This window comes from Stylophora pistillata, chromosome 1 (assembly GCF_964205215.1).
Source record: "Stylophora pistillata chromosome 1, jaStyPist1.2, whole genome shotgun sequence".
Lineage (NCBI taxonomy): Eukaryota > Metazoa > Cnidaria > Anthozoa > Scleractinia > Pocilloporidae > Stylophora > Stylophora pistillata.
The window spans coordinates 61,344,531-61,361,738 of NC_142519.1; the positions used below are offsets into that span (position 1 = coordinate 61,344,531).

The 17,208-nt window shown below is 39.1% G+C and overlaps 1 protein-coding gene across 2 annotated transcripts; it reads right to left on the bottom strand.

Moving 5' to 3' along the window:
• Positions 1 to 6,007: 6,007 nt before the first annotated feature.
• On the bottom strand, positions 6,008 to 16,888 carry LOC111337977 (uncharacterized). Of its 2 annotated transcripts, XM_022944379.2 has the most exons (14): positions 16,730 to 16,888; positions 16,146 to 16,211; positions 15,568 to 15,606; positions 14,451 to 14,510; positions 13,818 to 14,336; positions 13,369 to 13,401; positions 12,470 to 12,487; positions 12,347 to 12,364; positions 11,892 to 12,029; positions 11,273 to 11,695; positions 10,682 to 10,862; positions 8,609 to 8,826; positions 7,918 to 8,097; positions 6,008 to 7,228 (listed from the first exon to the last, which is right to left on the bottom strand). In XM_022944379.2, exons 1-14 carry the CDS (start codon positions 16,782 to 16,784, stop codon positions 6,984 to 6,986), a joined length of 2,193 nt encoding a protein of 730 aa, XP_022800114.2. In that variant the 5' UTR covers positions 16,785 to 16,888; the 3' UTR covers positions 6,008 to 6,983. The 2 variants fall into 2 exon arrangements, with proteins under 2 accessions (XP_022800114.2, XP_022800115.2); XM_022944380.2 differs by lacking the exon at positions 13,369 to 13,401.
• Positions 16,889 to 17,208: the final 320 nt, after the last annotated feature.

A 17,208-nucleotide genomic window follows, 5' to 3' on the forward strand; every position in this document is an offset into this window, starting at 1 on the left:
ATTTTGATCGCACGGAACGTTTTATACCTTACGCTGAATAGTAGTTCGCATAGATACTACTTTCGTGCAGATTTATTTTGTCGAAAGACTTAAATGGTAGTCAAAGATAACCAATCTTAAGACACTGAAATAAAAGAAAAAAATTAAATTCTTATTAAAATTATTGCAATATTTTTCTTTCTTTGCTCTTGCCTATTATACCTAAAGTTCTAAGTTAGGTTTTTACTTATTTTAAATTTATCCATTTTTGCTAAAAAATGCATTGCGTGTACGAAATCTACAGCTCTTTGTCCGGATCCTTTATTAAACTTTTCAGTCTATGCAAATTCGGTATCATAACATTATATTCCAATGTGCATTCAATGTTTAGTTGCTAATGAAACAATAAAGGTTTAGCTGAAAATCTCACATTTAAGGGTTGCGCATGCGCAGGTTGTGGTACGCTTGAGCTTTGCAAGGTGGATTATTAAGGTATTAAATGTTGTTAAAATTCTCTCTCGTGATTGGTTGACTCAAAGTCTATAATCGTCTTACCCGCTGTTTAACCACACCCGAGTGTTATATTATAAAAGTTATATTCTTCGAACGCAGTTTTAGTGCTTGATCATTAGCACAGCCTTGTTCATAATTAAGTCCTCTAAAGAGTTCACTATCTTTTGACTGGAAGATAAATCTCGTTATTATCTTATTTTAGGTTGTTTGAGTTCCTTCGTCGCAGCACCGACAAAATCCTATTGATGACGATTCAATATGTTCCTTTCCAATTGTTGATATAAGTAGAAATTTTTCGACGAAATTCTGTATAGGGAAGGTGGTTGTCATAGAGACGGTATTCATGAAACTCTTCCAAAAATCAATGTTTTGAATTGAAGGTGAATGCTGCCCTATGTACAACGGAGATTTCTGACATGATCGCCTTGTTTTATCGTAAAATAGTGAGGTCCCATTCACAGAATAATGAAATCTCTGTTTTGTTTCCCTTTTTCGGGTTTTCTATTCTTTTCTACTCATCATTTCTGTTAAAAATTACACGCCACATAAACTAAACACCTTACTTAAGGAAAGAATGGTTTCCATACAGTTATAACTCAGAAATCATGGCTCACTACCATGGAAACCGTAACCTCCATACAAAGCACGTTTATTTTTCATACTATATAAGCAATTTATCTCTTTGACATCCTGGAAAAGATCATTCGTTGTCAGCCCACAACAAACACGTCCATTTTCACTGTTAAATATGAATTTACGCTTTGTGCTTAATTTGATTTAAGATTTGATTTTATCATGGTAACCATCAACGGTAATGACCAAGGTCTACTAAGGTCAAAGCGACGCTTAGAATGATAAAAGCAAATGATCCATGTTATTTATTGTAATTTATAAAACGACTGAGAAACAACGGGCGTCTGATCGATAAAAATCGTTTTTATTTCACCGGTAAAACCATAAACAATTAAAGATTATTTTATAATAAAAATAAACCGCACTTTCTCCATAGGTTTCCCGGCGTAATAATCCACTCGAGATGTTGGTGGAAAACCAAAAGAGTTTATAAATCCCTCGCCTCCGGCTCGTGACCGAAAAACTTTTCTTGCATTCTCCCAAAAATGCCCCGTGGTTATTACGCCGGTAAACTGATAGTGAGTGCGATCTATTGCTTAAAAAAATCTCAGAATATCTGGGCTTCGCAATTTACAATTATTTAACCACCTCCCGGTTAGCTCAGTTGGTTAGGTCTCGTCTCCTGCATCTATTAATTAGTTAATTTGGTCAGGCAGGGGACGTTAACGAGATTACTGTGATGTGGTCTGGCCTGTTTACTGGGAATTGGCGAATGAATTAAATGAAAAAATTAAATTAATGATTATCCTGAGAACTTTTAGACAAATTCTGTTATTATTTCTCTTTCTCTTTTCCCGATCACTACGCCTTCATCATTCGTGATCGTGGAAGTATGCATAAGGCTTGGTAAAAAGTAAATATAGTGAATGGCTTGAAACACCGATCGATGAGTTTTTTAGGTGGTGAAAGATCGGGCTGTTAAATCCGAAAGTGACTAGTAAGACTTCTCGTGGAAGGGTCAGATTTGCTCTTCGTTTCCTAATAGCCAAATGCTGATATAGAATATTCAACCACCAACATCTCTCTTTGTGGTAAATTCGTTTACTCTTAATTTTTTGAGTCGTGATCAATGAGAGAAAAGTTAAAATAAGCCATTGAAAATCTTCTCAGTTAGTTTTTTTGTGGCCTTAGTGGTTTCCACTTTGAAAGCACCATTTAAGAGTCAAGATTGACGAAGAAAACATTTTGTTCTGCACTAATCTACATTCCTCGTCACAGCTGTTGATACATTTGCCAAATCCCCTACCAAGGGAGCACGGCAGAATTTATTTTCCCTTGATTTCGGGCGTCTTTCCCGTATTTCGAGTCGCTATGTTGCTTTTCCGCTTTTATCCGCTGACCGCTATGTTGAGCCGCGAAGCGGCGACTTTCCGAGGTGAGTACGAAGTCTTTTACAATACTCTCGCCGCTTCGCGGCTCGCCTAGCCCCTTCGAGGCTCATTCGTACTAACCTCGGAAAGTCGCTGCTTAGCGGCTCAACATAGCGGTCAGCGGATAAAAGCGGAAAAGCAACATGGCGACTCGAAATACGGGAAAGACGGCCGAAATCAAGGGAAAATAAATTCTGTCGTGCTCCCTTGCCCCTACTTTCTCCTCCCTCCCAAACTACAATGATGGTGAATTAGAATCAAAACAATCATTGCTCCAAGAAATATCTCGTCGCAAAGTCAGCAGTCACAGGACTCTGACTATGAAACATCAACGGGACTGGGAACTACGACAGGACTATGAGACTTGATAAGTACCAGTGAAATGAATTTCGAGTGGGTAACCCTGCGTGAAGTTGTGACATTGCAAAATGAAAAAATATCCAGCATGTTACTTTAAAAGGAAGGTCCGACGATAACAGAGGGAAAGGTTGTTTCTGTACTTAGGGGTTAACTCAAATTCCTCTTCTAAAATTTTTGTCTTTTTTGGTAGAAATACCACTCACACGGAGAAAAAAGGTTCGCTTTCATTCAAGTGTTGTAAAAGACTTTTCAAGGTTGAACGCGTCATGCACGCTTTCCAATTGTTCGAAGCTTATCATTAAGAGTCATCAGAAATCATTAAATTCTCGGACAGGTCGGTGAAATTTCAATAATAATTTCGTTTTCTTAGCCTTAATAAATTTGTTTATTTTCTCCAATTCCTACCTCAGAATTTTTGACAACTTTGATGAGAATCCTACTTTGATTAGGCCTTTGATTTGTCAGCGATGAGGAAATAATATAATATAAAAGAAAAATCAAGAAATCAGCAAGATTATTATAAAACCCAGAGCATAAAGAACGTTCGAAAAGAGTTTAGGGCGAACTAACTTGGCAGTCTTGGCGGCTTTGAGTTCTTTGAGTTTTTAACGAACGAAAAAAAAAACAAAAAACGGTCGACTGGAAGATTTGTTTGCTAACGATGATTTAAATTAACAAGCCTGTTTCACCACGAAACTGTTTTCAAGTTCTCAGACGCATCATTGAAAGGCGCTACGTTTCATTGACTTAACTTAATAAAGCGGAATAAAGTGATTCAGTTGAGTAGCCTGGATTACATAAACGTTAAACAGTCAGCCTTGTAGCCTTTATTACATCATCGAAACGGCACGTGCGGGTAATAGCTACGCTTCTGACTAATCACAGCGCGTAGTTTATTAAACCGTAACGGTTTGTTTTGGTTACCTCATCTCCCGGGAACTAAGCCGACATTCTCTTAAGAAGAACTCATAACTTTTGACTTCAATATCTTCGCCTAAACAAGATTAGGAAGCCGCTACAGATTTTTATTCTGCACAGTGAGGAATGGTTAAGCCTTATTAGCTACGCCTAGATCTAATGTAATGTTAATATTTTTGGGCTACACTGTAACACCATATATTTCTTATTCGTGAACTGAGGTTGTTTCATTACCAAGAGACAGATAATACACTTATGAAATATTGCTGTGTACAGTGGAATTCACCAAGAATCACCAGCTGAATTAATTTTTTTTCTGGCAAGGTAAGGGTTCCTACGCAATATTTTATCTTGTTGTGTTAGTCCACCGTTGTAAATTAATTTTTAGACGCAGGGCATCTGATCTTCCGAGAATATCGTGTAATATGCTTTGTGTGTTTTACATATTTATGGAATATCTTTATCAAGAAGGGATAGATGCAACATAGATTGACTACGTGAGCACAAAGGGCACTATATTTTTTGCGTTTATTAAGCAGGCGGATGCAAGCGAGAGAGAAGGGCGTGGAAATTGCGAAGTACGGGCGAGGAAAGCGTGAGGTGCGTGAGCGTGAGGTGCGAGACACGCACCTCACGCTTATGAGTATGAAGAGAATAGTTCTGCAAGCTGGAATCTCTAAACACGGTCGTGATCCAAAACTAATTTTAGAGGGACGGCCTCTTACCTTGATTTTTTTTTATCGATGTGAACTGTTAGCAGCTGGTTTTCCTTCACCCTACAGCTAGTTGGGCCATTCGATAAAGCGTGAATTCTGAGGCTCAGAGCCAAACTTGAGATTTCGTCAATCAAAAATAGTAACGGACATCTATAAGCAGAAAAAAACAGTTAAATCGAAATCCTCCAACAACCCATAGGATACCCTACGAAACGCTATAAACTTCGATTTTATTTTTTCAGACACTTAATTTGCATGCAACAGACTACTTCCTGTGACAAAACAGGGCAACAGATTTCAATGCAATCCCATAGCTTTCAGGTAGTTTAGAGTAAAAGGCTTCCTCCAGCGTACGAACGGATAAAAGTTTCCAGCACATGTTTATCATTTGCTAGTTGCTTTTGTCCCGTTTGTTCATTGGATTTGAACAATCGACGTGCTTCGTAAAAATTTGGTTTTTAATTGTTGGGATTTTGTTATTATAAGAATTCTGTATAGAATAAACTTGTGTTACAACTGAAAGAAATAAATAAAAACAAGAAAATAAGACGAAAGCTTGCTTTTTTTAGATTTTCAGTTCTGTATCTTTTAAATAACCTGTTTTAGCATCGACTGTTTTTCACCAGGTCATGCAATGTGAGGTCCATCTATCGCCGTAACATTTCAATAGAAAGGCAGCATGAAAGATATGGATATTAATCTGAGATGCAATGTTGGCGAAATACCAGCCGGCCATGAACGTGGCTTGAACGTTACGCTTTATCTCGCTCCTTTATCTGCTGAATCACCCGGATAACGATTGGTCTCCGTCCTTGATAACCATAGGGTCCAGGTCTAAACGGACACACTTGTCGAGATATAAATGATTTTGAGCCTCATAAATCCCAGGTCAACCTGAAACATGCGCCTCCTTACCCCACCACTCCCCTCCCAACCCTTATCCAATGTTTTAATGAGGCATTTGAGTATGACACTAAAAAAACCCAGTGGGAAGGGGGGGGGTGTGAGGTTGCACTGTGGAACGTTGCAGTAATGATGGAAATTTTGCAACAAATTAGATTCTGTTAAGGATTGTGGAACCTGTGTGTTTTTGTCACCGAGCTTGCCTTGAACGAGCAGTTGCAGTGCGAGATGAGACACAAACTGGTGAAAAGTTTTGAAAAATGACCTGTTACGAGGGTCCCCAGTGGGTTTTCGGGATCCAGGATTGGGTTTATGCGAGGGGCGGGATATAGGAACTTAGAGCAAGAATGGGACGAGATGCGAGATTGTGATTATGAACTGGTCACGGGGAACCTGCGATGGACCAGCATTCCCTGCAGCGTTGCTCCAAGTCGCCTCTCGTTTAAAGAAAACAGCAAAACTTCTATTGGTTACTTGATTACTAGGTGATTCAATTTGGTCTTCAATCTATACCTCACCGTCCAGATGATTGATTAATTTTTTCTCCGTACTTCACAGGAACTAACAGCGTTTAATTGTAGTCTTGCTAAGTCAACCTACGACAACCATGTAGGATATATTTTGTAATGAAACTTTTAATTAACTTTTCAAGACCATTACTGTAATTTACAACCAACCTTCGTAAGCTTTCTCTGTCGATATATAAGAACCTTGGTGTAACATACTGAACATATTAGCCACCATCAATCGCTCTATTTGAAATTTTTTTTCTAAGCTTATTCTACTGTAGGAGTAAAGCTAAATTGAAAAATACTCGATTTTGAACGACAAGAATTTGGAAGCGTTACTATTTGAAAATGAAAAACAAAAAAGTCATTGAACGCGCGTTAGATATGAAATCACAGAGGCATTTCCCCTAAGAATGCACAACTAACTTAAATGCTTCTTCGTGTGATGCCACAAAATGCAATTTTCCGCATTTACAGGAAAATGTGATCATTATAAACGCGAAATACTACATACTCCAAATTGGCGTCAAACCAAGGAAAAATCAGATTTAAATCATGCATTTTCTGGCTTTGTGGCCTTTTTTAAAGGAAGGCTAATTCATTCGTAGATAATGTATCTTTCCTCCTTTTGCGCTAGAAGGACGTTTCTGCAAAAAAGAACTAAAAATTAATCAAGTTAAATTAAATCATGACGTGCATAAAGAGAGGGTTTTGTGAGGATAAATTGCCTGATGAAAGTATAGGACGCTTTCCATAAGCAGCTCTTAATTAAAATCATTGATCCTTTACCACAGCCTCGCATCAATGATTTTGATGAATGATAATTTACATTCTGTTCTCTGCCTTTTCCCGGTTTCCTCCTCGAAAAACCCTGTTACCCTCTCATGCAATTCATCAATAAATAATTCCAGATAACAGAACATCGGTTTTAGCTGATCGAACAAAACGATTACGCTCGAAAATACGACTTGTGCGCAATTAAATTTCCGTGAATAATCTTGTAAATTCTTAAGAATTCTACGCCAGCAACTGTCTCCGATTTTTGCTGCGCTGTGCGGATATCCGTGAAATTCAAAAGAGCCCTAAAATTCCCAAATCTTTTTATGGGACGATCTTTTGTTGGGCTTGTCTGGGATACTGCTGGCAGATCGGCCAGAACCAGAGCCAGAATCTTCGTCTTCTTCGTCGTCATCGTCTTCATCTTCGTCTGAGTGTTCTTTGGAGTTCTTCTGAGCCTTCACTGCCTCACGGATGGCGTCCTCGTCAGCTGTTTCTTCTTCCTGTTCATCCTCGGTGTTGTTTGATTTTGCTTCCTTCAGTTCCTCAGCTACGAAAGAAGGGCCATGGTCTCAGTTACTGTATGAAAATGTTTTGTGCAGCCCATTGACTGTAGCCCAGATATTTCCAAAATATACGACATTTTCCATACAAAGTGATGCTTAAATAATAAAGTATGTCTGTGTGAAAATCCAGGATCAAGATATTTTCTTGTACTATACTAGGTAAAATTTGTAACATTGTAGTTTATCTTATGGCAAGGTAATCCTTAGGTAGCGTCTTGATTGGTTCTGACAGAGTCATTATTTCCATGCAAACGATCATATTTGTGCATTTTTTTCTCGTAAAAGCCAGCCAATTCAAAATTGACAAGTTTTGTCCGAGTGCCATATAATGAACTACTCACTGACGTCGCTTGCTAGAGCCATACTGGGGAATATTGACTGCCTTTCGTTTATGTATGGACTTCATCGCACTCGGTCCGTGCTGCCACCACCTCGACCCTATATTCCCCTGTACGGCCCTCGCACTCGGTTGGTAGGAAGTTAGTTAAGTTAATAAATATGTTGACTTCGAAACACTTTTCTGACTGCATGTTTCCCTAAGGATAAATTTGCTCGAGTCGAACAGAAGTGATTACACCTGTACATGCATATATCGCTGTATTCAAACATGTATATAATACTCGATGTTCAAGATATGGTCTTGAGCCCTCTCACTAACAGAAACTTTACTCACCCAAGGTGACTTTTTTGCTGTGTTTTGTGATGCGGTTCTTCACCTTATTCTTTTTCAGGGCGTGATGACGATATTTCAGATGAGCTTTGTGGTGCTTCTTGTGATGATGAGCACCCAAAGTATCTTCATCTTCTTCATCTTCATCTTCATCTTCGTCGTCTTCTTCGTCATCTTCGCCCGCTGATGAGGGGGAAGAAAAAATTCGCTAATTTCTGAGCGAAACTGTTGATACTTACCATTTCATTCTAATAGTTGCAGCATGCTATGCTGTGAGGAAACAATTTTGACTGTTCCCCTTCGTTTGTTTCTCGCTCAAAGTTTTACGTCAGAATTTTAAATTTGAATGTTTTTAACGTCAGCTAATAACAACTTGTTCCTTGAAGTTGTTAGAGATGATTCTTGACTTTCAGCGGCCTTACTGCCATGAAAAACTCAATCATCAAGATATTAAGAGAAATCTGATAGATCTTTGTCCAGGGAGAAACAAACAAAAACATCTCCAAAGGTCTCAGTTTTATAAATTTGACTAATGACGACGATGAACCACCATACTAGAGGAAGAGAGTAAACCAATCGCTGTGTTTCCAATTTTCCAATTTGATCCCCTGACTGATAGATATTCGCATCGTGCAAATTAATCCCAACAAAACCTTTTTCTAACATTATTCACCGGGCGAAATATGTTACTTACTTAGCTTCTTTTTGCAGAGGAAGTAGAACTTATCATCACAGTGGAAAGTTGTCCATTGTCCGTTCTGATCGGTAGCCACGCAATCCATTTCTTGGTCCGCCCGCTCGTCCCTGACGTAATCCATTTGCGGACTCATGGACTTGTAGGTCATGTTGCTTCCGTCACTCCACATAAAGTCGCTCTCATTTTTCATGTCGTTCAAACCGATCCAGGTGAAGCTGAAAGACAAGAGAAGTGTTTGATTTACGATATTTTACCGAGTATGGTAAAGTCAGATGTAAAGTAATAACAAATAAAGGGGTTTAGTTTCTGGGGAAGTATGGCGCTACATCTGGGGGGAGGGGGTATAACAAGATAAATAAATAAAAAGGGTAAGTTTCTAAAGAAACTGCGGTGCAGCGTTGGCGCGAGTAACAAGGTAATTTTGGTTTTTTCAGCTGAGCTGATAATGTAAATTGGCCACCGTAAAGATCTTTAAAGCTGACGTTTCGAGCGTTAGCCCTTCGCCATCGCTCTGACGAAGGGCTAACGTTCGAATCGTCAGCTTTGAAGATCTTTACGGTGGTATAACAGGATATTAGGTAATATCAACTAAGTTGAAATTGTAAATTGGCCACCGTAAAGAGTTAAAAAGCTGACGTTTCGAGCGTTAGCCCTTCGTCAGAGCGATGGCGAAGGTCTAACGCTCGAGACGTCAGCTTTGAAACTTTTTACGGTGGCCAATTTACATTATCAGCTCAGCTGCAAAAACCAAAACTACCTTGTTGCTCCCGCCGACGCAGCACCACAGTTTCTTTAGAAACTTGCCCTTTTTATTCATTTATCTTGACGGAGGGCTAACACTCGAAACGTCAGCTTTTTAACTCTTAACGGTGGCCAATTTGCAATTTCAACTTAGTTGATATTACCCGATTACCTTGTTATCCTCACCGACGCAGCAACACAGTTTCTTTAGAAACTTACCCCCTTTATTCATTTGTATAACAGGATAGTTAACAACTATTCACCGAAGTGGAGGTGGTTAGTGGTGGATATTTACCGAGCCGCGAAGCGGTAGGGTAAATATCCACCGCTAACCACCTCCACTTCGTTGAATAGTTGTTTTAGTATATACTAAAACAGGGAGATAATATACACCACCAAAAATTAATTTGAGTGATTTCTTCGCTTGTCACGGATGCAAACTTGGACGCCATTTATTCTCGAGTTGCTCGGAGGTAAATAGCAAAGGATATTCGGAGTTTGACTAGCCAATCAGAGCGCGCCTTCAATGCTATCCACTGATTTAGTATATACAATTGACCACTTTCAAAAATGGCTGCCGGATTGATATTCTTTTGTTTAAATTTAAATTAGCCTTTCTTGTCTCGTTCTCCAGTTCAAAATTCAAAAGAATGCATTATCTCAAGCGAGGCTAGTGAGGCTAATATGAATTTAAACAAAAGAATATCATACGTATGATGCACGATCCTCGCAGAATATCAATCCGGCAGCCATTTATGAAAGTGGTGTATTTGGTTTACTAATTGAGTTGGTTCTGTAAGTAGTTTCTAAGGCTGACTTTTCGAGCGCGGGCTGTTGGTAAGGGCGATAGACTAAGGGCTAATGCTCGAAACGTCAGGTTCAGAAGATCTTTACGGTGGTCAATTTACATTTTGAACCAAGTTATCCTATATTAACGACAAATGCTAATCAGAAAAAAGCGAAATACTAAAAAGAGTAAAAGAAGCACTCCGCCTCAAGAACTGGAAGACGCAGTTGATGAGGTCAAATTTCTTTTTGGTTTTGCATTTGATTGGTTGAAAATGTGATACTTATTTTCTTAGACTGATCAAAGAGTGCAGCCAAGCTTAATAGTCTATTCCCAGATTTGTTATAATGTTCAATTGCTGAAACATTCAGTACTATATTCTCTGGTGATGTACCTCTTTAATTTTGAAGGGAACGGATAAAGGGAAACTCGTTTTCCACGCCTTTTCACCAATAGCCATATACACCTAGAGAGTGGAATCTCGCGTATTCATTGATGCGATGAAAATTTACAATAACTAACCAAAGGAAGCTCAATCTTACCCGCAAAGCTGAACTTGGTTCTTGACAAAGTCAGCTTCCTCCTCACCCTTGATGGAGGCAAGGTCAGCACCATATTCAGCGCATTTGTCTCTAGCTGCGTGCCATGTGTTAAAATCAGTCATCAGCCTGAAACAGTACACTCCCTGGTCTGTTGAGAATCGTCTCCAAAACAGAGGACACACTTTAGAAATAAAAGAACGGAATAGATTTATCAACAGGCTTTCAGGTCCGATTCTGCCCGATCACTTACTTCCAAGGGTCGTTACATTCGTAATTCTGCAGATTGCTGAGATATCGAGTTAAGCGCAGTACCTTTTTGGAAGGCTACCGCTTATTGTAAAAGCACCATCTCGCGTTCCTCCTTTAAAGCACCCGCCAGATCTTTCATTTTGAGGCCCTACAATGACGTTCGGCCGACGTTCGGGAATGCATTATGTTGTTTGGGGTGTTACCTGCTTCTACGGATCCTTTAAGCGCACAGAAACAAACTACCTATCCACGGAAATCATTTTGGCAAGCACTTGTGGGAACCATTCTTTCTTTAACGTAAGAGCACCACACTTAACATCTCTCTTATTCGTCTATACTTACTTTTGTTATTAAATCTCTTGGAGCTTTTGCTCTTTGTATTCTCGATGATCCATTTGGTAACATAAGGTCCAGCATAAGCATCGGCTGCCTCAACGTACATTTTCTTGGACACGACATTCCCTTGTCCAGATTGGTGTACAATGCGAACGGAATTGATAGCAACAGGCTGAGGGAACTCATATCCAATGAAATCTTCACCTGGCCCTCGACTGTACCAGCCATTGGGAAGCCAGTAAGTGCTGCTCCTGTTGTCGAAAGCACTGCCGGGTTCATATCCTAGGTAGCTTGAACTGGCAAACGCCTTTTTTGGATCTGGTGTGTCCAAAGATTTCCTGTCGTGTTTGTCCGCGAAGAACTGGACCTTGTTTAATACCCAAGATCTTGGCAGTTTGGCTTCGTTTACTATTCTCCAAAATCTGTGTCCTGTTCAAAGAAAAAGTAAAGACTCGTCTACAAAAATTGTCAATCAGAGAGCCATATGGGAATGTCGCAAGTCGTTGAGGTTTCTCTGGTGGAACAACACTTTTTCATTTGTTATCATTAATTTGATCTATTTTGGAACTTGGGAAAAATACAGCGCTTTTCCAAAATAACTACGTCTAACAGTGTTAGAACTCACCAATGTTCTCAGATGAATCACACCAATTGCATGAATCTTTACAGTAGTTGTACATGAAGTGGTGGTTTTCTTCACAGAAACATGGATTCCTTGCCTTAAGACAGAAGTTGTTGGCTCTTTCATCGTCAAGACAAACACCTGTTGGAGAAGGTAATATTGAAAAGAACTTATTCTCCCATGAATAAAGACAATTGTTACTCAGTTACATTTCTGCTGAAAGAAAATCGTGGAATTCTCGTTTACCCCTGAAAAGTCCATTTTCCGTTTAATTATTTAGCAGCAGTATTCTCTCAAATAATTCACTCGGAAAAGGCATAGCACCAGGCGAGAGAAATTTCAAGTTACAGCCTAGAAGTTATTTAAGTTAGGTCTCTTTCACAGGTTACCATGAAAGCGAATGACAAATATTCATTCTTGTGCGATTCAGAATGTTTATCCGATATAAGCTAACATACCTGCCAAATCGCTTCTCGCTATCAAAGAAAAAGAAAAAGTACAGACAATTATTGGGATAAGAACTTTGCTAAATACGTATAGAAGAGAAAAAATGAGAAAATCAACAGGTAAAGTACACATACTTTGGGCCTTGTTCGAACCTGCAAGAAAACAAAGAAGTCAAATATTTAAGTCCCGCAATCTGCGACATTTGCAATGAAGCCGTGACGTCATATCTCGTTAGAGAAAGCAAAATAGAAATATAGACAGAAAAAATGACAACAGCTAAGGTATCATTAAACAAAATTAATGACACTCTACTAAAAGTGACGTATTGTCATTGTTAATGTAGATCTGTTCTGTCTGATTCAGAATGGTCCAGGATGTCAGCGGTCTGTCTCTTGTCCTCCAGTGGTTATGTTTCATTTACAAGGGTTAAAGGGAGTTCACCATCACACTCCGAAAAGAAAATGATCGTTCTGCTAAAATTTTCAGTTCGTAATTTTACTCGATTCTGCAAATTTATCTTTGTTCCTGTGAGCCGGACAACTAAAATCTACCAACGTCGCCGACGTTTCCTTGTCACTAAACTAGGTTCGGTCAGAAAGGATGGGATCAACCCGCTTGAGAATCATGACACGACATAGGTGACTACCTGTGAAATATGGCCTAACAATAGGGTGGCAAAACTTTAAACTTTACAGAAAAGAACGATTTTGAAATAGATTTTTTCCTATGGATTTCTATGTCATCTCTGCTATTTTTTTCAAACCGTCTCACTTATCATATGCTGCACGATTATTAGAACATCCACTTCAAATCTCTCCAAATGGAAATTGGAGAAATTGGAGTTGCGTCAGTTTTGCCTTTCACGTCGTAGGAGTCAGATGGTAAGAATTGTTCTTGACTAACAAGTGTTTGTCTAGAAAAAAAATTATGTGTTTGTCTAAGCTCGGCTTATCTGTTTATTTCAGCGAGTTAGTTCGTCAAAGTTTCATTCTGTTTCTGTTTTCGATTGTGTTGTTCGTTTAGCCGAACATACCTTGGGTGGAAGTAGACTTGGCCACCTGAGCCACTGAAAACAAAAAAAATTTCACATTTTCCAATCGGTTTTGCGTTGTTTTGGTACGATGAGTACGACACCGGCATAACTAATCTATTAGAATCGACAACCCAAATCGATCGGTTTTACATGATGGCTATTAATTGATTCATATCGATTGACAACGGTCAATTAATGACCAATCGAGAGCAAAATCTATCGATTAAAAAAATTACCGTTCTATTCACTGAATTAACTGGTGGATTAAACTTTGGCACAAATTGGGCCGAAAGCCCGAAAAAAGAAGGGTTGGAAACCTAGTATCTTTATTCTGTAGCTATGTAAATTTTTTTATTTTCATAATGGAAACCTAATAATTTCTCGCGGTGGTTGGTCAAAGAATTCTTTTGGCCGAGCTAATTTAGTATAGTCACTAACGTGTTTCTCACCTGCAGCAGCGATCAAAGCAGTTGCAGACCGAGCAGGGGCTGGAGCTGGGTAGGCGTAAGCTGCTGGGGCTGGGTACGAAGAGTAGTAGGGAGCTGGTGCTGGGTTGTAGTTGTAGCTGTAGCTTTGAGATGAAGGTTGGTAAGCTGCGGACGCTGATGAACTGTATGGGACAGATGCTCTGGCGCCAGCTGATGCTTCTGCTGTTGTAGAGGAAGCCGGAGCAGGAGCTGGGGCAGGAGCTGGAGCTACAGCAGCTGGTGCGGGAGCTGGAGCTGGAGCAGCAGCGGCAGGAGCTGCCGCGGGTGCTGGAGCTGGAGCAGCTGCAGCCGGAGCTGCTACTGGCGCTGGTGCTGCTGCTTGGGCTGTTGCAGCTACAGCTCCTTGTGCTGAAGCTCCTGCTGCTGCTGTTGCTGTCGCTGGAGCGGGCGCTGATGAAGATGCAGAGGCAGTAGCAGGAGCCGGCGAAGGAGAAGAAGCTGGATATGGCATGGCTGACCTGGTCTGTCCAGTATTGTACACTGTAACAGATACAAACCTCGTAATCACCTCTTGTAGCCATTATGTAATAATTCCCGGGATAGATGACCGATCCATTCATCGAAAAAAGTCACAAAGAGGGGACCTTAGCTTACCTGCACTGTTATAAGATGTGGTAGCCTGTGCGGTGTACTGTGATCCATATGAAGGGTACCCTAAAAGTGGATATTACAAATATAAAGTCTGACAGAACCCTAAAATTCTGGAGGGCTAAAGAAGAAAATGTTGAGGACTGTTCGGTTTTCTGCAGAAATGGTGAAAATCATTTCATTGAAACTTGTACAATGTTTGATTTTTAAAAGATATTTGCCGGTCGCGTGTAGTATCTTTATAAGCCTGCGATTTGAATTTGTTTTATCGCGTCACGTGAAAAATTGCAATGCAGATTACAACTGTATTTCCATGTTGATAAATCATTGTATATTTCATCCAAAAAAATCCAAAAAAAAATTTTTGTTTTTATTCTTCTCTCATCTCATTATCATGGCTTCCAACTAAATTCGCTCCTTTTGAGTGACAGCATTTTAACGCATGCTTAATCCAAATTTTCTTTGACCTTAACGATTGCAGGCTTCATACCATCTAAGTTATACGTTTAAAGCTTTATCAAGGTTGCGCGAAGTCATTCTAAAATACACATCGTTTTCAAATATACTGCAACTTGCAGAAAGTTTGGTTTCTTAACCGTTGCTGGGCTACGTACTAGGGACTTTAAGCAAACTACCACGGTTACGGCAGCGAGAACGTGGAAAAACAATAGATCTAATTGGCAGAACAATAGCCTAGCACGTGCGTTTTAAAACTTTGTACATTTCTTAGCCGTCCTTTGCGAAACAACAACGTGAAATCACCAAAATTTGCGTCGTCTGCGAAGCGAAACCGCGGCGGCAAATTATTTTAATTAACATTTGGAACTCAATGCTACTTTTATGCGTTATATTGAGTTCGAGGTCTGGCGCCCTATGAGACGGTAAACACATGCAGCCATTTTGGAAACTCTAACTAAAAGTAGAAACTCATTTTTTAATCGACGTCTTCCCTGGCGTTGCCGTCCTGACTGCTTAAAGTCCCTAATTATGATTTGATTACGGGTAGCAAGTTAAAAAGGCAACTGATGAAAATGTTTCGACATTATCGACTATAGGCGCCACAGGAGTCCATCATGTTTTTTATCAACACTAGCTGATGTAAAATGATGTCATAAATTCCTACCGTTTGTCGAAGGAACTGTGTCCCGTTTCACTTGTTTAGCTGCGGGAAAAAAATTGTAAAAAGCATATTTAAAATTAAAGTTGTCGAGTACCTTGGGTAGCCAATGTAACCTAAATCTAATTTCCTTACGTACTTTTAATTGCTCAGTGACGTAAATAAGAACTGCGATGAAAGAGAAAAGATTTATTGCGGTTTCCATTATCTTAGTTTTAGTTTAACAACTTGAACAGATAATGTTATTCTTTACTTTTAACTATTGAAAATCAAGTATTGGATAAAAATTGTAAAAATGGTTGCGGTCTATTTCTATAATTGCTAGAAACGCGAGGCTTGAAGAGAAAAGATCTGTCGTCAATTTTGTATCTATTAAAAGTGAAACAATAAAAATGGCTTAATCATGAAACAAAGTTAACACTGATGCATTTTTAAGCGCTCTTCATTTTGTAGGGATATTCTTGACACTTCAAATACCACCTTGATGTCATTTTTAAAACACTTTCCCCAAACTGACAATATAACAACAACATACTGTATTTTCAATTATGTTTATATGCTAGCATTCGCTTTCAGATACTCACACTCTCTGTCATCTGTCCATTTGGCCTTATGACTTTTCGGTTTTATGTGGAATGTTCCCTTTATTACTACAAATTTCAAGGAGAAAAAGAGAAAATGAAAGATCGCCATTATTTATATAATATTAATGGCCTAAATTGCCGATAAGTTTGCGATGAAGACTTCTCGTAGATTCCCCTAATCTAAACTTCTTTACATACGTTTATTAGCCGAATCCGTTTTCCATGTTTGTCAAACTTAGAGCACAAAAATAACGTCAAGAGACTTGGGCCATTAAAACCCGGAGTGATTTACCAGTGGACTCGACTATATTTTAGAGACAACAACAGGTTGCTTTTTGTAGCATATTCTTTAAGTAGATGTTCTCTTGTCTTCTACACCCTGAGACTAAAAGATCAAAAGTAAAGAATTTGATTTTGTAGTAATTTCCTTCTACATGAAATGATAATAACTCACTAAGACTTTTAACCGCCAAATCAGAGGCGCTAAACGCTCTTGAGTCACATCTAAGAAATTCCAGTGTTTAACCAAGATGATCGGAATCGTTGGCCAATATTTGTAGATAACGCCATTGTTTCCAGCTTACCTTGAAGTTCAAAACAAGCCACTAGAGCTAATATAACAAAACACTTCCTCCACATAACTGTAAAAGTGGTTTCATAAATCAGTTAGGAGAAATCCTTGGTTCTAATCTCTCTTAAATTCCTCGTAATCCCAAACAAGACGCCAAAGAACAAAGACTAGGACCCAAGGTCATAAATAAATAATAATGAATTAAAGCCCATGACATGTACCTGGGGAAATTGATAAACAACAGTGGAGTCAATGCTCTGGTCAGCGTTCATTAACAACGGGAAGTATAGTCGTCACTTTTATTTTTTATTTTTATTTTATATTCAGCAACAAATCAAGTTGGAGATTGGTCTGATGTTATTGTATTTTCAAATACAGCCCTGAAGTCTTCATTTCAAGGAAGAGAGGAAAAATTTCCAAATGTGGACTGCTCATGGTGGTTTACTCCTTCCTCCAACAGATTTTGGATACAGCGTGGCAAATTCTTGACAG

Coding starts and splice junctions, on each gene's coding strand:
- LOC111337977 (XM_022944379.2), bottom strand. CDS start 16,784: ATGTGGAGGAAGTGTTTTGTTATATTAGCTCTAGTGGCTTGTTTTGAA. Junction 13,402..13,817: donor TGCTTTGATCGCTGCTGCAG/GTGAGAAACACG, acceptor TTTTGTTTTCAG/TGGCTCAGGTGGCCAAGTCT. Junction 11,696..11,891: donor TGATTCATCTGAGAACATTG/GTGAGTTCTAAC, acceptor TTCTTTGAACAG/GACACAGATTTTGGAGAATA.